Source organism: Brassica rapa, chromosome A06, assembly GCF_000309985.2.
Source record: "Brassica rapa cultivar Chiifu-401-42 chromosome A06, CAAS_Brap_v3.01, whole genome shotgun sequence".
Lineage (NCBI taxonomy): Eukaryota > Viridiplantae > Streptophyta > Magnoliopsida > Brassicales > Brassicaceae > Brassica > Brassica rapa.
This window is the reverse complement of record NC_024800.2, coordinates 12,881,460-12,904,361: the sequence shown is the minus strand read 5'-3', so window position 1 is coordinate 12,904,361 and position 22,902 is coordinate 12,881,460. Positions and strand designations below refer to the sequence as shown.

The 22,902-nt window shown below is 33.6% G+C and overlaps 1 protein-coding gene and 2 long non-coding RNA genes across 3 annotated transcripts; 2 read left to right on the top strand and 1 right to left on the bottom strand.

The window, feature by feature from the left end:
• Positions 1-4,919: 4,919 nt before the first annotated feature.
• On the top strand, positions 4,920-9,501 carry LOC103848071. The gene is made up of 2 exons (XR_004448508.1): positions 4,920-8,282; positions 8,384-9,501. It is a non-coding gene; the product is annotated as an uncharacterized LOC103848071 (long non-coding RNA).
• Positions 9,502-11,466: 1,965 nt separating this feature from the next.
• LOC103848072 lies at positions 11,467-19,947 on the bottom strand. Its single transcript, XR_004448843.1, has 2 exons — positions 18,470-19,947; positions 11,467-18,318 (listed from the first exon to the last, which is right to left on the bottom strand). It is a non-coding gene; the product is annotated as an uncharacterized LOC103848072 (long non-coding RNA).
• Positions 19,948-20,139: 192 nt separating this feature from the next.
• Positions 20,140-22,746, top strand: LOC103848073 (nitrilase 2). The gene is made up of 6 exons (XM_033274147.1): positions 20,140-20,400; positions 20,495-20,674; positions 21,014-21,277; positions 21,942-21,971; positions 22,050-22,331; positions 22,412-22,746. The coding sequence occupies exons 1-6, from the start codon at positions 20,268-20,270 to the stop codon at positions 22,573-22,575; spliced, it is 1,053 nt and encodes a 350-aa protein (XP_033130038.1). The 5' UTR covers positions 20,140-20,267; the 3' UTR covers positions 22,576-22,746.
• Positions 22,747-22,902: the final 156 nt, after the last annotated feature.

Genomic DNA, 22,902 nt, shown 5'->3' with positions numbered 1-22,902 from the left:
GGGATATCTGAAACTTGGATCAAATGGATTATGTGATGTGTTTCTTCGGTTGAGAATCAAGTTCTTATGAACGGCCGACCTAGAGGAAATATTTTTCCAGATAGAGGTTTACGTCAAGGAGATACTTTTTCTCCTTTCATCTTTATCTTATGTATGGAAGCGCTCGTTACCCTTCTAAATCACGTAGAGAATCATGAAAAGATAACAGGGATGCGCGTAGCACGTGCTAGAACCTGGTGTCTCACTTGTTATTTGCTGATGATGGCCTTTTCTTCTGTAAGGCAGAATCCCGTGAATTTGATGAAGTAATGAAAGTAGTTAAGGTATATGGGAAAGTATCGAGACAATGTATTAATTTCGAGAAGTCGTCGCTTCTTTTTGGAAAAAGAGTTCTTGTAAACATAAAGCATGAAATATAATCCAGTTTGGGTATTGATAATGAAGGAGGAATGGGCACTTACCTTGGAATTCCATAAGACACAAGTGGATCAAAGTGCAGATAATTTGCTTTCTTTAAGGACATAGTTGATTATAGAATCAAATGTATGGTCAGCTAGATGGCTAACGAAAGGTGGAAAAGAAATTCTTATTAAAGCTATAGAATTAGCTCTTCCAACGTATATCATGTCTAGTTTTATGCTACCCTTGGAGATTTGTGAAAAGTTAGCAAGTGCCGTTGCACGCTTCTGGTGGAGTTCGAATCCACCTAAATGGGGTATGCGTGGAAAAACCTTTGTAGTCCAAAAGATGAAGGCGGCATTGGATTCAGATTAATTCATGAATTTAATATATAGCTTTACTGGCAAACAAATTCTGGAGATTGATCAATTCCTAGATTCTCTTCTTTCAAGAGTTCTCCGTGGAAGGTATCATCGACTATGTTTACCTTTGCGGGTAACATAACCTGAATCTCCTTCTTATGTTTTGGTCGAGTTTGATGTCAGGAAGAACACTATTGTCTCTAGGGATAAAACAGAAGATGCATTTGGGTGATCAAATACGAGTTTGGGAAGATCCTTCGATCCCTACGATACCTGCTAGGCCAGCTCGACCAGCGGCATGTGGTTCATCCAAGAATGACAGCGTGGAATGTCCACATGTTAGAAAACTTGGTGGCTCAAGAAGATATACCACTTTTTCGGAATTCGGCCATAAGCCAATCCAATAGAGATGACAAATCTAGCTGGAATTATACCAAAAGTGGCATGTATACATTTAAATCAGGGTATTGGGTCGCACCATTTTAATAATTAACAGCTGTGTAAGTCTAACTAATGGTTAACTTCGAAATGATTAAAAAGGCCGAGTCAACAGAAGTTTAGGATTAATCTAGGGAAAATTTAACAGTTTAAGATTTATTTGGCTTACTTAAAAATTGGAGTTTTTTTACTTATTTTTGGACGTTAGGGTTTTTAAATGGCGTTTCTCACCGTTAAATTATGAGGATTTACAAACAAAGTCTTACAAGAAGCATGCAAAGAAAGGCTAACACAAATAAAAAAACATTTTAGTGAGGGAGATTTAGTGTGGATTCACTTGAGAAAAGAACGATTTCCAGATTCTATCTGAAATGGAATCCAAACTAATGCTAAGGATAGATGGCCCATTTCAAGTTATCATGAAGACTAATGACAATTATTATCAAATCGATCTTCATGGTAAGTATGATATTTCATCAAACTTCAATGTTTATGACATTCTTCCTTATGTACGAAATGATTTTATATTAAGATGAAAGAAGACAATAAGAAAGATTCACAGTTTTTTTTTACCTAGATAATTTTTTATGTAGTAGACTTTCTCAAGGAACGCCAATCTCTCAACTGAGAGGAACGCCTGGTAGGTGGTGCAAGAGGGAATGATATGATCATGGCTGGTCCTATCAATGATTGTGATGATCAGAGAAGGCTAACAAAGAAGATTAAGAAGGAAATGGATGAAGTGGAGCTCAAAATAGACTTTGAAGACTATATTACTCGGCTAACTCACCAAGTGAGGAATCTAGTTAAGCCAGAATAAAGATGGGATGAATGGGAATTAAAGACAAACATGTCTCCCAATTTTTCATCCAATGTGCTAAGGACCAAATTTACGAGTTGTCCAAATCATCCAATGTTATATTTGAATAATATTTATGCATTCCGATTGGACCAATGACGAGATCATCAGCCCATAGGATTGAAGAACCCATAAGTATTTTTTACATCAAAGGGCCCAAGTTGAAAAAAGAGTCAAAGGTGCACTCTAAGTTCTTAATGTTCTTTCTAGCTTTTAGTTTTCTCACTTAAAGTTTTGACCGCATGTTTTTTTTTTCATTTTTCAGATCTCAAGAAACATTTCAAGTATGCAAACACATGATTTTCGATTAATAATTTTGAATTCGATATTTTTCTCTTTGAGAGTAAATCTCACTTGTTTCTTGTGAACGAAACTGTTGTTTGCTGATTCATATCCAAACAAAAAATTCTATGTGGTTGTGGTATTTTATATCCAAGGAAAAAAGGTGGGATTGTCTACATCCTTTGTGCGACCTAGTGATAATATTTACCAAAAGTAATCCAATAGGTTCAGTTGATCCAAATGTATATCAACATCAAATTTATGGCATTAACCATTGGGAGAGAATCACATTACCAAACACCCGAACAACGAGGTATTGGGGTTATGTAGCATTGTCCATCGAGTTATTCTTGCCATTATAGCACACATATTTATAAACTGATTTTATAAATCATATTAAAACGATTTTTTACATCAAAACGTTATTCTGTTTCTCAAACTAGATGTGTTCTTGGTAACCAAATCAGATAGAACAACCGACAAAGTACAACTCCCTATAAAATACTCATGCAGTCTTAGTTAATAAATTTTCTGATCGAGGATGGTAACCAGTTGTGAAATCTTGAAATCTTCTTTTCAAATTTATAGCTCGTTCAAACCTATAGAAAAACTTAGCCAAACCGGTAGATTTTAAATCATCGAGATCAGATCTTTACAATATGTTCCAAAGTGCTGATATATTGAGTAATGAAGTATACTCTCCATTTCCATAAGAGTGCTTCTTGATCACGTTAAGTGATATTTGTTTAACTATTTATATATGACTTCCATAATATCGTACCTGAATTATGATTATTTTTATTTATATATATACATTTATATATACACATTTATGCAAATAAATTTGATGTTTACCAAAATTGAATTTTATTTTGATCAAATTGATGGTTCTATCTCTCTATTTTATTTTATATATTTTTCAGATTCCTGTCATCTTTGTTATTCCTTTTATTCGAACTTTGATTACGGCTTTGTCTATATTTTATTTTATTTTTATCTATTTTATTAAGGGTTTGTCAGTTCTTCACACAAGGATTTTAATTTGTAAAGTGTTTTAACTAGTACTTATTTTTAGTTTAATAGGGTTAATTATGTTAATTTTTTTCATTATTTTGTAATTTTTTTCTTATGTATGATGTCAGAATATTGAGAGTCAAATTCGTTAATTGACTAAACTACATATTGTCATAGTTTTAATTTTGTAATGGGATATTGTTTTATGTTTGTTTAGGCGATGTAATTACTTTATTTTTTTTGTTATGTTGTAGGTCATCTATTTTATGCCTACTCTTATGTGTTCTTTATTAGTTTGTTGTGTATTGTCTCACTCGTTCGGAATTTGCAACTATTTGCTTGAACTTTCATTGTTGCAATTGGATTATTTTAGTTTTAAAAAAAAAAAAAATGAATTCATTGGGTTATTAAAATGTCCCATAATTAATTGGAAACAGTAATGTTACATTTCTTGATTACATTATGAGAAGAACATATATGTCTTACAATGATTATATGTGTGGTTTTCATTGTTGCAAAAGGGAAAACATACATGTGTGTTTGTTTTCCTCTTTTTTTTTCGTTTTTATCTTTGTTTCTCAGTATGATAAAACGTGAAAATAACATCATAAATGGATTTTTTTCTTTTGTGTTCTTTTAATTTTTCTTTATTTATTCTTGTTAAATAAATATTTTTATTTGATTATGTTTTTTACTAAATTATTGTTTGTTGACTAAAATTTTGTCAAACTAAATTATATTATGTATTTTCACTAGATTGTTATTGTTTTATTTTTTATATCTAAAATTTTCTAAAAACTAAAACTTTTGTTTTTGTAAATTTTTTGTTTTGATTAAGTATCAATCACTGTTTGTGGATTTATCATTACTTTTTTTTTTTGAAGTTCGATTTTAGTGAAAAACCTAAAAACAAATTTCACTTGATCCACTCTTATGTCGTTTGCCTATGTTTTATTAAACGTGAAAATATTGTAAAATTAGGTTTTTCTTTGTCCTTGTGGTTTTTTTATATTTTTGTTTTCATATTCTGTATTTTTGCATTACATGATGTAATTTCACTAAATAATTTTTTTTTGACTAAATTTTCTCCAAGCCCAAGTTATATATGTATTTTCACTAAATGTTTTGTTTATTTTTCTGTTTTGTTTTTTTTAACTAATTCATGAAAATTTCAAGAAAAAAAACTAATTCATGACAAATGTATATTTGGTTATGCATTAATTTTTGCTTGTGTTTCTTCCTCATTTGTTTTTCTAGTATCTACTTAACTTGGTGGTCAAAAATGTAAAAAAAAAAATTCATGAGATCTGTTTTTGTTTTCATTGAATTTAATGAAACATAAACTATGGTTTTTTATATTAGTCAGCAACTCGTCACATACCGTAAATATGAACTATGGTTCTTATTTGCCAAAAAATGCTCTGTGGTTCTTGCTTCGTTAATTTCATGACATCACTGGATTAAACTATAAAATTTTGTTGACAAAGATGGTAACATCGACTCAGAAGCAACTTGAACAATATGGACCCAACTGTTTGAGACTTCGGTTGCTGACATGACCATTCCTCAAGTCTTTGAAATGATAGAATATCCATCATTGGCTGAATGGAAAAGGCTGCCACTCGATTTCATTTTCCTCGTGGACGGTCTTATAGTATGTGGTGACAAAATTTTAAAGTCAAACCTAAGTACGATGAAATGCTGAGGACTTCGCATACTTCCTCGATTTTCTTTGGGGCATGGAGTCACTTCATCAAGACTTTATCGAGGTTGACACCACCACAACCTACTGTTTATATCCATGAACCTCTCTCCAAGTTATGGTGACTTAGACAACAAACCACTGCATGTTATGGCTTCCCTGCAACTAATAGCTTTTGAAACAATCGTTATGCTTGTTGAAAGGATTCCCAGACAAAAAAGAGGTCCAAACTCTTGTAAGATCTTCACGGTTGTAAATCAACAATAACTCATGGGGGTCAACAAAGGAACCCAATCTGCTTTCAGGACAATCTTCTAACAGAGAGACTTGAGGTAGACGCAAAGTAAAAGACAAAAAATTTTGATTTTTTTAGCTCGAATAACATGAACTTCGCCCAAGGATTAAAAATGAGAAGAGTGATGTTCAACAAAATTGGTTTAAAAGCTCAATTGATTCACATATACAATCGTTGGTAGACGAATATAAATTTACAAATTTAAAAGGAGTGATTTCAGGCAAGTTATCATCATTAAAGTAAGGATTTTTCACCTTCGTACCAACAAATTTGAGTAACCAACGTCCAAATTCTAAACCCCCTCTGCCCGCCTTCTGGCCTCCGTAAGCAAAGTAGAAGAAAAAAACATTATACAACAGCCGTAAAAATTTAAGAAACAAGGAAGAAGGTGAAATATTTGAGTCTCAGCAGAACGAAACAAAAAAAATATATGGTTAATAATGATGATACAATGATGCATCATAAAGATGCACATATGCACTAATCTGACATATTTGATAAGAATATAACATTTTGGCAATGTCAAACAGTTTACAATAAAATAAGAAGTTTTTGTCTGCATAATGACTTATTATCGAATGTATTCCATGTTGATACATCAAGTAAAACTGTCATGTAAACAACAAAGTCATATGATACAGTTTATTTAAATGACTTGTACACGGTTCCTCAAGTAGATGTGCCCACCTATGTATCACAAATCTACTATGTGAATGAGATATCATCAAGATCAAGTGAAAGCAAAGACGATAAGGTTATACTACATCCCATAGATTTAGTATGGTGTTCCTTGGTTTAGTCATTTGTACATCATATAAAAATGGTGTACAACCTATATACATGGTGTGCGCCCTTAAAACTAGATGTACACCAATTAAAATTGTGAGAGATTGATATTTTTGAATTGTTACTCTTGTAGGATGGGGCTGATGAGTTCAAAATGGACAATGTTGAAGAATATAACCTTCTCAATGGCTTCAAGGTGACAGAGTTTCGGAATTTCATGCGATGACTTTGCAGCCGAGAAGGAGAACAATATGTCAGACGATGACGTTGTAATCAAGTATGGGATAATAACCCCATAGATTTAGACAAAAACAATTTGGTGCTTGCTATTTGCATACATTTTACTATTGCCACAAGAGGTTGTATTTCACATTACTATTTATTTCATACATTAAGTAATTAAGCATTATTTTCAACTACAACTTAAATAGGAGACACATAAGCATGCAACCTCTACAGGTAAGTGTACATCACCCACACGTAAGCATGCATCTCATACAACTAAGAATTCATCTCTTGTATTGTCTAAAACTATAATCATCCATCCCCTACACATAAGCATGCACCCACAGCTATTTTGAAATATTACGCGAGACCACCGGAGGTTGCTACTAATGAGGAAGTACATAGACAAAAAAAAAAGGCAAATTAAAAAGGAATTATGTACCGAAACGAGTTTCTACAACATGTGTAATGTATTTTTGGACCGCATGCAACATTTGCATTATGCAATAAGCCCCATCATTTCTAACTGATTTTGTTTTGGTTGCCATCTCCTACCATTTTATCAACTTGTTTAAAGTACTTCTAATATTAGTCTATGAAAATTCTCATGTAGTATTTTCGATATTTATTCTGCTTAATTATATATTTGTTGTCAACCATAAACAATACATTTACATGTAAAATAAGATTAATCATTCGAGGAAAATGGTGGGTGAAGAATTAATGAATATTGTTGGAACAATGAACTGAGAAATTAATGAATATAGTTAGAATAATGACTTAATGTGATAAATATATGTTGCATTAATGTGTCCTACTTTTATCCAAAACCTTACAAGCTCTAACAAATAAGACCTACAGTTTCCTACTTAGTCTTCCAAATTAATGAAGTAGTCAAAAAAATGTTGAAATTGTTGTGGAGGAAACTTTTTGCACTACAAAAAAAATCTACATTGATAGTATATTATTATAACACCTGATACCGAACTGCTATCTTAGATGACTTAAAAAAATTTGTATTATATAATAGAATTTTTAGATAAATGCTATGATAGAGTAAATGCTATAATATCATTAAGCGAAAACTAATTTTCCCAATGCTTGGATAAAATTAGACAAGCGCCAAATAGGTAAATATTTCCCTCTTGTAATAACATTTTTGGATACTTAAGTTAAGTTAGGAAAAAATAATAATTATTGCCGAGATTTGAAAAAAAAGTCTCACTCTCTCCAGAAACAGAAATCCTATTAGAAAAAAAAAGAGTCACAGGATACTCTGTTGCCATCTCTGGCTTGCTCATTTGTTTCTACCACTGGCTTCATGTCAATCCGAACTTTCAATCATAGCCTCCACCATCTCTCTAGCTGCGGATGAAGACCTAATGACCTAATATCGGAGGGGGTGGTTTGGTAGATAACAGTGTCATCGAGTCAACGAGGAGACGCCCAGTGTAATCTATGGCAGCTCGTTCTTATCTCCTTCTTCGATGTGATATTCTTCCATTGTTATCTCAAATTATGAAATTGGGGCTTGTTATCCTTATTTAATTCAATCGTCTTCTTTTATCCTCGATCGCTGTTGTGTTCTATTGTTTCCACTAACCCATGTAATCAGGTGATCTTTCTATTGGCTAGAACCTGGTTTACTCTGGATGATCAAGTCTGGCTATTTGTTATGTTTCTTTATATCTAGGAGATAATACAACTAGAGACATCATGCTTGTATAAACAGGCTGGTTTAAATCCATTGGCATGTATTTTTTTACAAGTTATGATTTTCTAACTACTAGTTATGAACGTATAGAAACTTTTGCGTCCTCAGTTGTGCTTCATTTGTGCTGATATATGCAAATTCTTGTTATTTTGATGATAGGCTACTTACCAACTTATTTCACCTGCTTCACACAGCATACTACAATGGTGACAATGGCTCGTATCTCTTCTAGAATTGTTACAATCCAGTCCTCTTTTTCTGCTTAGCCTTTTTGATTGTGAACTTGTTCTTGTTTGCTTTGTTGCAGATCCTTAAACTAGGAAGAAGAAGAAGAACTTTGTATGTGATGCCTTTCAACTAGCAAAAGAGTAAGCTTGTCTTGTTCTATCCGAGATTAAGCTTGTCTTGTTTTGATGTTGTTTATAGTTTCTGCGTAAACTTGTCTTGTTTACATGTTCTGTTTCTGTGTAAGCTTGTCTTGTTTACATGTTCTGTTTCTGCGTATACATTTGCGTTGATATGCGATTTTGTTGTTTATTAACTTTTTCTATCTGAATTTGTGTTTGAAGATTCATCTGTTCAAGCTGAAGAAAATAGAGGTGGAAAGGCTTTGTGTCAGATTATAAAGAGACTGATCCAGCATCCATGTCTAAAAGGGACTCTCTTAGAAAATTGAAACAGAAAAGATCCGTCTGCAATAATCTTCACCAAGAGAAGCTATACGATCAATCTCTAATGAAGATAGACGAGAAATTAAGATTCGAAGTTAGTTTTTTAAGACTTGGCAAGACTTATGTTGTTACTTGTTAGTATAAGACTTGTATGCTGTTAGTGTGAGACTTGAAAGGATTCTATGTAAAATTTATGTTTTATGAGCTTAATGCAATGTATATTTGAGTTAACAAAAGAATGATTTTATAAAGGTTATGTTTAAAAATCGAATTATCATTTATATTTATAAACTACATAGTTATATAAATTTTAGAGTTATATATAAATATAGGGTTTAAACCCCTAAACATAAATTTTAGAATTTCAATATTTTCATAATAGAACTTCAATATTAAATTTAAACACAAAACTTAATCACTTTGAAAATATAATTTCAAGTTTAAATTATAAACCTCAAACGCTAAATCTTAAATCTACACCCTAAATCTAATACCCTAAACCCTAAACTTAAACTCTACATACAAAATCATAAATCTAATCTTTTCAAACATTTAATATAAATTTCAAACTCAAACTCTAAGTATATTCTAAAACTCAAAACCATATACTTAATAAAATATGCTTAACCTAAACCCAAAACCATTAAAAATCAGCAGTCTTTACATCATTATTTATAAATTTAAATCTAATCATTTTGTTAATATTATATAATTAGATTATAAATTCAAATGAATAACTATTGTTATATAAATAAAAATAGTCAAAAATATAATTACAGTTACTAATAACTATTAAAATTCTAAAAACCAAAATCTACATATAACAATAAAATCAAAATATAACCATTAAACTTGTAATTATTCAACATGTCTTAGTTCTTATTCAGAATCCTGAAATTTAAATTTCAGATTTTCTACTTTTTTATAAATTATGCACTTTAATAATAAAACTAAACAACAAAATAATAAAAAAAAACAAAAGAAACATACTAAAGTGTTAATCCCTAAACTTCTTTCTCATTGGCCAGTAAAGAAGGGCAATGATTACCCTTTATTAGATCACAACCGTTCATTACACATCATCCAACGGACACAGTTAAAGAATAGTGAAGAGATGGAGTTCGGACTGTTCAGAATAGAAGCGAGAGAGAGAGAGAGAGAGAGAGAGAGAGAGAGAGAGAGAGAGAGAGAGAGAGAGAGAGAGAGAGAGAGAGAGAGAGAGAGAGAGAGAGAGAGAGAGAGAGAGAGAGAGAGAGAGAGAGAGAGAGAGAGAGAGAGAGAGAGAGCTATCTAGAACCTTAATCTTAGGATGTGGACAACTACGACAGTAGCATCTGCACCAGAATAGAGTCTATTGAGCTACGGTTGCTAGAAACATGTGAAAGCTGATCAAGTTAAGACTAGAGAACCTATCGATCAGCTCGCTAACGTTTGTCTAAGGTAGCATCGATCGACGCTAACTCTATAGCATCGATAGACTCGTGATTCGTGTCAACAAGCGAAATCATTATAATCATGATTTCCTGAACCCTAGATCTAGCTATTTTATCTTATTGTTTACAACCTCAATCAACCGAACAACTGCCTTTTTCACCCTGCTTTATTTTATTTACTGCTTTATAATTTACTGCCTAAATTAATCTTTGACTGCTTTAAATCTATTGTATGCCCTCATACCTTGTGGATTCGATCTCTAAGTATTACAACTAAATCACTTATTTGAAAGAGTAAAGTTGTTCTACTATAATTTGAACAAGCATCAATGAACAAGGAGAAGCGGAGAAGAAGGAGGGGAGCCGACCACCATCAAAAAGATGCAGCAGTGCAGGAGAAACAATGACTTGAGGGAAACCCTAGTGAGAGATGAGAGACAAAATTTGAGGAGCGAGAACAAAACAAAAAAAATCTTGGACTGCCGGAAAATAATTCAATTCTACTGAGGATCGTACTGATAATCTCTGGTTTCATAGACTAGTACATTATCCATTGGGCCATGAAACCTAGTAAATTGCCGAAGATTGTTAGTTATGGGGAACCTGATAAACTTGAAACTGCCTATACAATTTGGAGAGAAAGAAATGCAAGAAAATAAAGAGAACCTGCAATTTTACATCATGTTCTAACAAAGATGATTGGCAGTATATATTTTCGAGAAGCAAAGGAGTAGAAATACTCTGATACACTGAGTATGTGGTTGGCATTCCGATACTAAAAGAAGAAAATCACACAGTTTTTGTAGCTACATATATAAATTATAAAGTTTTTCTAAAACTGAAGCATTTTTTGGTAAGCATAGTCTTTTGGTTGATTAAATTTAAAATTCGTTAAAAAAATCAGTTCTATTAGTTTAGAGGTCCTATTTTCTATAAAAGGTTGTAGCATTCCGGGAGTAAATTGAGCTGCTGATACTTATCCTAGATTTGATTTTTTTCTAAATTGCTTTGCTGTGGACGGCGGTGGTCCGTGTGTCAGAGGTGGAGATGGTGGGGTATATCCGACCCGTGTTATGCGATAATGCGATACTGCAATAATGCGATAATGCGACAATGTTCACGTTTCTTACATTGACTTTTTCTCTATAATCCAGAGTATCTAAATTCAAAAACCCGAGAGTAAACTGGGGATTAGTTTATCAACATGTAAGCCCGGTTGTTTTGCGTAGAAGTTAAATATCCACGTAGATAAATATATTTATATGATAGATTTTGAATCTAGAATCTTAACATTTTTCTAAACCCATTCTACAGTACGATCACATCCGCAAGGTTTACATAGACTTCTTAGTAACTCTTTTGTTTATTTTGTCTTTTGTAAACTATTTTGTAACGTTTAGTTTAAGTTTACAAATCTTGTTATTTTATTATTTAGAAATCTAATATTTATACTTTTTCAATGTGCTTAGTTTATTATTTATATGCTTAGTTTTCATCATTTTTGTTATTACAAAAATTCTTCTTTATTTAAGGTGAGAATCAGTTTCTAAAGCTGATATCTATCAAGAAGTACAAACCATGTTTTTGTTTCTTTCGTATATTGCCTCCGAAACGAAAGATCTGCAAAATTTCGTCTTTCTTTTTAAAAAAATCAAAATCACTAATTTATAAATTCAACATTTGAAATTTGTTGGTGTTTAAAATACAGGAAAAAATCATTTTCATTATGACTTATATCAACTTGAATGAATGGCTTAGAAAATCGTCAACAGAAAAATATTGGTTAAGGTCCAGTCTGGATCATTATGTACACATTAATGATTGATCTATAAAATGTGTGGTCGATAATAAAGATGAAACAGAAAAAAAAAATTGGTACTTAATATGACGGCCAGGGGATCAAAATGAGTAGAATTTGGAGAAACAAGAAACTGATAAATTCAAAATTTTAGCAAAAAAAAATTGATAAATTTTATAGTAACAAAAACAAAAAATTGTGCACCTTAAAGAAAAATATACAGTCGATAATAAAGATAAAAAGGAAAAAAAAGAAGTTGCTATTTAATATGAGGGCCATGGGATCGAAATGTGTCGAATTTATAGTAATAAGAAATTGATGAACTCCAAATTATAGCAAAAGAAATATTGATAAATTTTATAGTTGAATAAAAACAAAAATTGTGCACTCAAAGCAAATCCATATCTACCCCAAAAAAATTGACTGTCTGATTATTGGAGCTTTCAACTATACTAAACAAATCTAGGCATTATACAATGTAAAATACAACGACACTTTTAAGATGAGAAAGAGAAAAATATATGGACAACAATCTCTTATGATTATTTTGATGAACTCAGTTTCCACCATAAATGGTAATGGAAATATGGATTTTATAAACTAAAAGTATAAAACTAATGAATCTTGATTGAAAGTGCATGCCACTTGTATCTTTGTGTAATAACACTGTTTTACCTTTTTAATATAATAAAGAGTATTTAAATTAGAAAATGCTTTTTAACAATTTTTTTTTCAAATTTCGATGATTCACATCACTTTTATAGTTTTAATAACTAGACACATCGTAATCACATTAATATCACGATCAGGTCACTTCACTAAAAATAATAATTTCAATACATTTTTTTCTGTATCCATAGGAACTCTACTAGAATTAGATTTAAATCAGATTACGGATCAATTTATATATACGTTTTTGTTAGCAAATACCAAACAAATTCAATAGCAGAGTTACACTAATATATATTTTATCCAAATTTTAAAAATTGAAATATACAATTTAAAAATGTAAGAAAGTTTTTATGTAAATGCTAAATTATATCTAAATCAAAATGAAGAATTGATGTTTTTTTTTGTTTTTTTTTTGGCAACAAACGGTTATTTTATCACTAAAATTTGAGGTGGCATGTGTAACCAAACCGGAATAGAACAACCAATAAAATAAAGAGATCGATGAAAAGAACGGGCATTCCTAGCTAGCGAATCAGCAATTTCATTTTGCATCATTGGGAAGTAGCTGATCCTGAAGTCCAAAAAACACATCTGAAGAATTTGAATGACCTCCAGCTCAGTTGAGAATTTTGGTCAAGCTTGTGGGTTCATTATCATTGCAATCAGGTCCTTGCAATCTGTCCCAAACCTCTGACAGGTCGAACGCTGTAGCATGCTTTCCATTGCCTATTTTAGCGCTTCTAGTTCCGAGTGCAATGTTGTCTCACACCTCTTTAAGTTCTATGTCCCCATAAGTTAAATCTTCCCCATGCTATCTTTTCAAACCCATCCAATTCCATTAAATTGATCTGTGGAGGTCCATGAACCATCCACCATACAAATATTACGCAAGCTTAAGGCTTGTGTTTCTTCAACAAGTTGTGCATGTGAAGGAACATGTATAGTATACTTCGCATTGTACGAAGCTTGGCATTCACTCTCTGCATACCTGACTAGTTCCAATGGATCTCTGTCTATACCTCTAAATAGTTTATCATTCCTATCCTTCCAAATATACTAGATTATCCAAGGATTAGTGTCTCTCTATCATCTTCTGGCTTCATAATACTACTCTTCCTCCAGAAAAGATAGTCCATATTTGCGTATATGCTCGATATAGGGAAAGTTTGAGAGCTTGACAGTGTTGATGATAATGCCCATGCTTGTAAGGCCGGTGGGCATTTAAAGATCGCATGAGTAACAGTTTCTTCTGGCTCTCCGCATCTTTGGCAGTAGCTATCACATTGCATATTACGGCATATCAGATTCCTTGTTACCGCTACATGTCCTAAGATTAATTGTCATATAAAATGACAAATCTTTTGTGGTGCATTCACTTTCCAACCAAAGGCTTGAAGTTTGGTTAAAGTGGGCTGTAGAACTTCTATTGCCTCGTCAGCTGTCATCAAATTTGTAGAAACCAATATCCAAAGTTGATTATATATTGACCATTTTTGGTGTAGCTCCAGCAAAATGTATCACGTCGATGAGTAAGGCTTATGGACAAACTCTGAATCATTGGTATGTCATCTTGATCTACATACTGTTCCAGTAGTCAAGCATCCCACTCCTTTGATTCAAAATTAATAAGGCTGCTGACGGTCATCTTTGGATGTACTACTAGGGCTCGAGGGTGAGCCGGCCTTGCTGGCGTTGAGGGAATCCAAGGATCATGCCACACATTAATTTCATATCATGAATGCACTTTGTTTCTGATACCCAAACGTAATAGCTTCCTCGAGGCTATAATACTCGTCTACACATAAGATGGAGTATCCACTGCGCCAATTCGCAAAGGCGAACTCAGGCGATAATACTTTCCCCGAAGAGCTCTCGCCACTAATAAATCTGGAAATTGAACAAGACGCCAAAGCTGCTTCGCTAAAAGAGCTAGGTTGAATTCGTGGATCATGCGGAAACCAATTCCTCTCTCTTCACGAGGGGCGCACATCTTTTCCCATTTAGCATAGTGAATTCCTCGTTTTGGTGGATTCCAGCTCCACCAGAATTATGCAATGACACTTGCAAGGTTCTCACATATCTCCAAAGAAAGCAAGAAGCTGGACATGACATAAGTCGGAAGAGCAAGCAAGATATATTTAATTAAAACTTCTTTTGCTCCCTTCGGTAGCCATCTACCAGTCCAACCATTAACTCTGTGTAGTAGTTTTCTTTTAAGAAAGCGAATAGCTTACACTTTGATCCACTAATATCCTCTGGGTTTCCTAAGTAGGATCATTTGCTGGAATCGTCTTACCAAAGAGTAATGAGGATTTATCGAAGTTGATACATTGACCTGATGCTTTCCCATATTTCCTGACTACTTTCATAACTTCTTCACGTTCACAGGGCTCCGCCTGACAGAAGAAAAGGCTATCATCAGCAAAGAGAAGGTGTGATACCGAGGGGCTAGTGCATGCGACTCGCATCCCCGTTATCTTCCCTTAGTTATGTGCATGATTAAGAAGGCTAACGAACGCTTCCGTGCATAGAATAAATATGAAAGGAGACAGATGATCTCCTTGACGTAAACCTTTTCCTGGGACAATAATTTCCCTTGGTTCTCCATTCATGAGAACTTTGTACTTGACCGAGGTGATGTATCTCATAATCCAGTCAATCCATATCTCTGAAAAACCCATATTCCGCATGACAGCCCCAATGAATGACCATTCCATCCTATCATATGCTTTACTCATATCTGTTTTATGGCCATTTCCTTAACTTGTCCACTCGGTTTGTTCCTCAGTGCATGGAACATCTCCTGAGCTATCATGATATTATCTGTGATTTGTCTTTCAGCAACAAAGGCTGATTGGGTTTTAGATATCCGTTGTGAAAGAATCTTCTTCAATCTTTGGCATAAGATCTTAGATATTATTTTATAGCTGACATTGTATAGACTGATAGGTCTAAACCTTGTCATCTCATTTGGCTTAGTCGTCTTAGTGATTAAGCAGATATTGGTATCATTGAATTGATGTTAAGTAATCTTTTTTGGATGAATGAATAAAAATTGTATTTTTTGTTTTGTTTTTGATAACCAGAAGTGTTTGGGCCTTCGGTCCAAATAATCTTTTAGGCTCGGGATTCGACTGATGCTAAAGCTATCAGGCCTTTCTCTAGGGGTGCGTCCAAGGTGCTTTTGCATTGAACCCCAAAATTTTTAGAAATTTTTGTTACAGTTTAGAGTATGTTTTTCAAATTTATAACTTTTTTTCAAATTGTTTTGTATTGTTCATGCACCAGAGCTCATAAAACATTGAAACGGGGTTAAATACCATATATGACGTAAAACATCTTTCCTGCAGTGGATTAAATCTAGGAATGGAACAACATCAACGCCTGTTACTAAACCAGCTGGATTACCACATCTGTGATATAAAAGTTACATTTAGGCTCAAATGTTACGAACCGCCCCGCCCCGCACCGCAGTTAACAGTAACAAAAATCTCTACATATACCATATATCTATACATTTTATAACTGTTAAAACCACACTGCAGTTAAACCGCTTGTCCCGTACCACTCAAACCGCAATTACCATTCGGAGCCTTAGTAAATGAAGAACGATGGGAGATATATTTCTTCACTCAACAGTTAATAATTATTTTTTATGTTTATCTATTTGACAGCATTATCTCCGGTGCCTTTTCCCTATTTTTTGGTTAAACCAATATAAAAAAGTAGAGTCGTTTGTCAAAAATAATCCAAAATTTAAATTTGAATGCAAATATATAGTTCAAATTTAATTAAATTCAAAATAACTTAAAATGATAATGAAACTATCCTTTTATGACTAAAAAGAGCATGTGAACATTTTATTATTATAATCCTGAATTTTTTCTCGATTGTTGATGACAAAAAAGTCTTTTCGAAACAATAAAATCTATTCATTCATTTTAACTTTGAATTAATTTTAAAAAATTAAGAGAAATATTTTGTTGGAAATTAAATTGAGATCATGTAAAAACAAACAATTGTAAATCATGTAATCTAAATTTAATAAAAACTGGAAATTTCATAATTTAAGCTTAATAATTAACTCAAATACTTAGTTTAATATATCTTCTACTGCATGAATAATTAACTTGATGGATTGACTTTACTTAGTTTAATATATCTTGTAATTAACTCAAAACAAACATCTGAAAGTAAAGTCAATCCATCGAGTTAATTATTCACCAAATACAAGATCTATTAAACTAAGTATATGAGTTAAATATTTAATTAACTCAAATACTTAGTTTAATATATCTTCTACTGCATGAATAATTAACTTGATGGATTGAATTTACTTAGTTTAATATATCTTGTAATTAACTCAAAGCAAACATCTGAAAGTAAAGTCAATCCATCGAGTTAATTATTCACCAAATTCAAGATCTATTAAACTAAGTATATGAGTTAATTATTTATGTAATAAATATTTATTTTATGTTCTCAATAAAATCTTAGAGTATTTTGTGTACTTATTTGAGACTGAGTTCAGGTCATTTTTGGAATTTTGAAATTTTAGGGGTTTTTAAGATATTCATTTGGGTTCGGGTTTGGTTCCGATAATAGCCCATAACCCAAAATATCATAAAAACAAGTCTCATTCGGTATTTATGTCGGATTTGGTTTGAATTCATTTTTATCGGCTCAGATTCGGTTTAGATTTCGAATTCACTTTACTCGCTCACCCCTAGATTAGATTATGGAACTTACAGATCAGTTTCGGAATTAGAAATAGTTATATATAATTCATTTATTTTTTAATTTGAATTTGTTTTTTTTTTGTAGATGGCTCATAGGAACAGAAGATGGAAACCCCACATTATAGTGATATGTTGGAATGGGACATGTAGACACATCTAGTTCGGGCCCTTCTTCAGATCTAGAAGTCGTCATGGACTATCAGTCTTAGAGAACTTCACCACCACCATCTGCTCCTGCTGCACCTCCAGTTGCTTCGATTGCAGCAGCGGCTGCTCCCCCTCAGGATCCTGATACGCCTACAGCCCTTGCAGCCGGAGTTCATCCAGATTTTTTTGGTGCCTCCAGTTGAAACTTATGCTCGATATACTATCGAGGATCTACTCACCCAGCCAGGAAAAGAAGGAATGGAGGGTTTGGACCCTGATCGACCACCAAACATTTTCTATATGTATTTTTTTTACTTTTATTGTATATATATATATATATATAAACATTTTCCTACATAATTTAACTATATCTATTATTTTCTAGGTTTGGAATCGATGATCGTTTCACACGGAGATTTTCGACATGATGAAGAGTTACTTCGTCGAGCCGCATCCGAACTAGAGTCTTACTTCCAAGCACATTAGGCTCATGTGGTTCAAATGTTTTGCGGCAATTTTTTATTTTTAAATAATTTTAATAGTCTTTTTCTTTTAAAGATCTAATATTGTTTTTAAATATTCTTTCCACTGTTACACATAAAAAAAAAAGGCGTGAACTCCATGCCAACTATCTAGCTATTCCCTGATACGGATCAAAATATTTCTCTGGTGCTTATCAAGACAATTCTCAGAACATGATAAGAGAAGCAAACTATACCTCAGTTTGGTCATCCAGATCTTTTTTGTTCTTTTTGATTCAGCTGAGTCATCTCAACTTCAACCTGTATAAGAGAGAAACAAACATTAAAATAAGAAGCTTACTTGTTTTCTGATACATAGCGTACCTACATATAACATATTGCCTCGTAAACAAAGAACTTGGGCATTTATGACATGTTTAAGTTATGATATATGTCATCATGTTGACCATACCTCTTTTGTGTATGAGTGTATCTTTTTTCCTGCCAAGTATATATATATATCGAAACAAACTGCAAATAGTTTTTCACGAGCTTCTGAATTCGCTCTGGATCTACAAACCCCTTCGTCATCCACTACATTAGACAGCCAGAAAAAAGGAGAGTAAGTTTAGGATGTAGGGTTTTTATTATAGATATATACAAAAGAAATACAAAAGCATAACCACCTTAAGATGCTAACTACTACAAGTTCCCCTAGGAATTATTAGCTGAGGATCAGTCTCTTCCGTAATGGTATAACTGCTTGGATTTGCTTCTCTTCCTATTACATATTTCTTAATGAGACTTTGGGCTCTTCGCTGACACAGTAAACTTCAAAACATAAATAATTAACACATTATTCAGTTGGTGGAGAGGTGAGTATAACAATGATCAGAGTACACAGAAAGGACAACAAAATAACTTATGCAATCTGCAACCAAGAATGATGAATAGAACTCCATACCGAACTGACCAATTAAATTGTTGTCACCACCTGCATCCATATTATCCTGATATTTTTTTTAAGAAAAACATAGAAACTGCAACTTTTCAATCTCTTAACTCAATTTCACCAAAGAGCGAATAATAACATTGTTGCAAACTGGTAAAGAAAATCTCAGAGACAATGAAAAGACGAAGATGGAGGAGAGGCAGAGGCTTTATGGATTAGGTGATTTAAGATTTATAGGTTGAATTAGGAAGAGGAACGGTGGAAGGTGAAACGAAATAATTAAGAAAGGAATTAAGAACAGATGTAAAGGATCGAGATTAATGCAGAGAAGAAATGGTGATCTGCAGGGAGTGGAAGCGCCGGAGTCGATCATCACCATCATTAACATCGAAGAAGGTCACGGTTGGAGATGTGGATTTTAGATGGGTCAGTGATGAAAATAATGAGGCCACGGAAATGCCATGTTTAAGATTTGGTCGACAGAAGCTTAAGTGACTTGTCAAATTGAAACTCTCTCATTGGTTGATTTAATTTTCTGAGGTGGCATAGCTTAGAGAGTTTGATATATCCTTTTAGTATTGTAAGATTCTGTTTGGAGTGACTTCTTTTGGAACAGAGGTCAAATATATTATTTTCTGAAATTATATATATTGGTATATAACAAAAAGATTTATAGTAATAAATTTTTACACACAAAATGAAAAAATAGTTGTACATGATCTATATATAATAAAACTGAAGAGATCATATTTAGGAATATCAATTTTTTTTTTAATTCTAAAGATTTTTCCCATAATTCACATCTTTTCCAAAGTATCTTAAGGCCATCACATATATATATGTGTGTGTATATATATATATATATATATATATATATATATATATTGTTTTCTAAAGTTAATAATTGTTCTTTCTTTGAATTTGAGTTCATACATTCATTTCTCTTTTTTTTTTGAGACATTGGATCCTTCCTCTCTGAACCAATCAGCTTGAACATAGGTAAACCTAACACAAAAAGCTGGATCTTAGACTCTTTGTACATTAAGCACAAAAAAATTTAAACATTTTCTTGTAATTGTTGTTTTTTTTTTTTTTTTTTTGTAACTGAAATAATTGTTGTTTTGTCAACAATTTATTTCAAAAGTCATATTGTATTGTATTTTATAATAAAATAATTACGTGCACGGCTCTCCATGTGTGGAGGAGATTCCTGAGTGGTATCTTTGATATTGACCATTGGTAAAAGATAACAAAAAAGTCTATATAAGTGTGGCGTCTCTCAACTCAATGGTATCACCAACCCACAAAGTTAAGTGATATGTCTGGTACTGAAGAAATGTCAAAAGCTCTCAAAGCCAGTACTCCTGGTTTTTGCGATATGCCATCTACCATCGTTCGAGCTAGCATCGTCCAGGCCTCCACCGTCTATAACGATACTCCCAAAACTATAGGTAACTCGCCTTTTCTTCTTTCTCTGAGAGTGTCCTGCAAGCCCACCACGGATCTATTAAAATTATATCAAATGGTTTACTCGAATATTTGCAGAAAAGGCAGGGGAGTTTATTGCGCAGGCAGCGAGTGACGGAGCGCAGCTGGTGGTGTTCCCCGAGGCCTATATCGGTGGCTATCCTCGTGGATATAGGTTTGGCATAGGGGTTGGCGTTCATAATGAAGCTGGTCGTGACTGTTTCCGCAGATATCATGCTTCTGCCATTGTAGTTCCTGGTAAAGTTCCAATCTTTGGATGATATCATTATTTTAATGTTTATTTCGTAAGTATACTTCATGTTTCTTGTATTCTGCGCTTAGGGATAGGTTCCCAAAATTAAATTTCCGAATATCGATTTTAATATTAGTATTCAAAATTCCGTAAATAAATATTGTATATGAAAAATTTAGATTGATTTATTTTGGGACAAATATCTGATTAAATTAATGGTGTGAGAAATGAGTAAACCAAATGTAACTTTCATTTGCAAAAGTGGTAACGGTTAAATTTGTTATAGTTCAAACTGAGAGCATGATTGGGACGTAAATAACTCCTTTTTGGACATGAATCTAAAGGCCCTGAAGTAGACCAGCTGGCGGAGATGGCTAGGAAAAACAAAGTGTACTTGATGATGGGAGCGATGGAGAAGGATGGGTATACACTCTATTGCACAGCCCTTTTCTTCAGTTCCGAAGGTCGCTTTTTGGGCAAACACCGTAAAGTCATGCCCACATCTCTGGAACGTTGCATATGGGGTTACGGAGATGGATCAACCATCCCTGTCTACGACACTCCCCTTGGCAAACTCGGTGCTGCTATTTGCTGGGAAAATAGGATGCCCCTCTGTGAGATAACAAGTTAAGTCCCACATCGGATATTAGACAAAGGAAAGTCTAATATATAAAGATATGTCCAACTCTAATAGTACGAGGCCTTTTGGGAAGGAAACCAAAAGTAAATCCATGCGGGCTAGCCTCCTAGGCCCAAAGTGGACAATATCGTACTAATAAGATAAGATAGAGTTGGACACGGGATTTCACAATCCCAACAATTGGTATCAGAGCCAGGTTGACGAGAAATCTGCAAGAAGACTAAAATACCCTTTAAGTAAGAACGGGTAGAAAAAGAAAGAGAAGGTATGTTGCAGAAACGTCAAAAGATCATAGAACCTGTGATGTGTTGTGGGAGAAACATTCTAAAAAGAAAGCCCTGCGATTACTGGTACAAGGTGTTACCAAAGATGATTCGCCGAAGAAAACATACGAGATGAATGTGGTTCTTAGCTTGAGGGAGAGAATGTGAGATAACAAGTTAAGTCCCACATCGGATATTAGACAAAGGAAAGTCTAATATATAAAGATATGTCCAACTCTAATAGTACGAGGCCTTTTGGGAAGGAAACCAAAAGTAAATCCATGCGGGCTAGCCTCCTAGGCCCAAAGTGGACAATATCGTACTAATAAGATAAGATAGAGTTGGACACGGGATTTCACAATCCCAACACCCTCTTAAGAACTTCCTTGTACGGGAAAGGTAAGACTCCTAATATCATTTGCCCTTTCTGACTTTTAATGTAAGACTCCTTAATAATTAATTTTTGGGCTGCTGCAGGAATTGAATTATATTGTGCACCTACTGCTGACGGTTCCACGGAATGGCAATCGTCGATGATGCACATTGCATTGGAGGGTGGATGCTTCGTGATGTCGGCTTGCCAGTTCTGCAAGCGTAAAGATTTCCCTGAGCATGCCGATTACTTGTTCACCGACTGGTACGACGATCAACACCAAGAGGCTATTGTCTCCCAGGGCGGTAGTGTCATTATTTCACCATTAGGAAAGATTCTCGCCGGACCAAACTTTGAATCAGAGTGTCTCGTCACTGCTGATCTTGGTATTTGATCTTCATCTTAAAATTATGAACCTTTTTTACCTAACCATTTCGATAAACCATCTTTCTTTTTTCTCATCTAGATCTTGGCGATATCGCACGTGCCAAGTTATACTTCGATGTGGTCGGACATTACTCACGGCCAGATATATTTAACTTGAGGGTAAATGAGAACCAAAACAAACCGGTTACATTCGTGTCCAAGTCGGTGAAAGCGGCGGACGACTCAGAGCCTCAAGACAACTAATCAGAGATATAAAGGTTGTTAATGCCAGCCATATGTTATTGTCAGTTCAAATAAATCTGTTTGAGAAACTATGTTAAGTTTGTTTATCCTTATAATAATTTAAAAGACCCGGCTGGACATGGTTTGATCTATCGTGTCTGATAAAACCAATCGGTTTATTTTAAGTTGAAATGTGCAAGTATCATTAAAACTATACTAAAAGCCAAATATAAAGTCCTCTGAGGAGGTCCACGTCGAACTGGAAATTCAAGCCAATCAGAGATTGACTTTCTGCCACGTCACTTATTTTCTCGGTCTGAACCAGGCCAAAATTTATGTATCTGACAG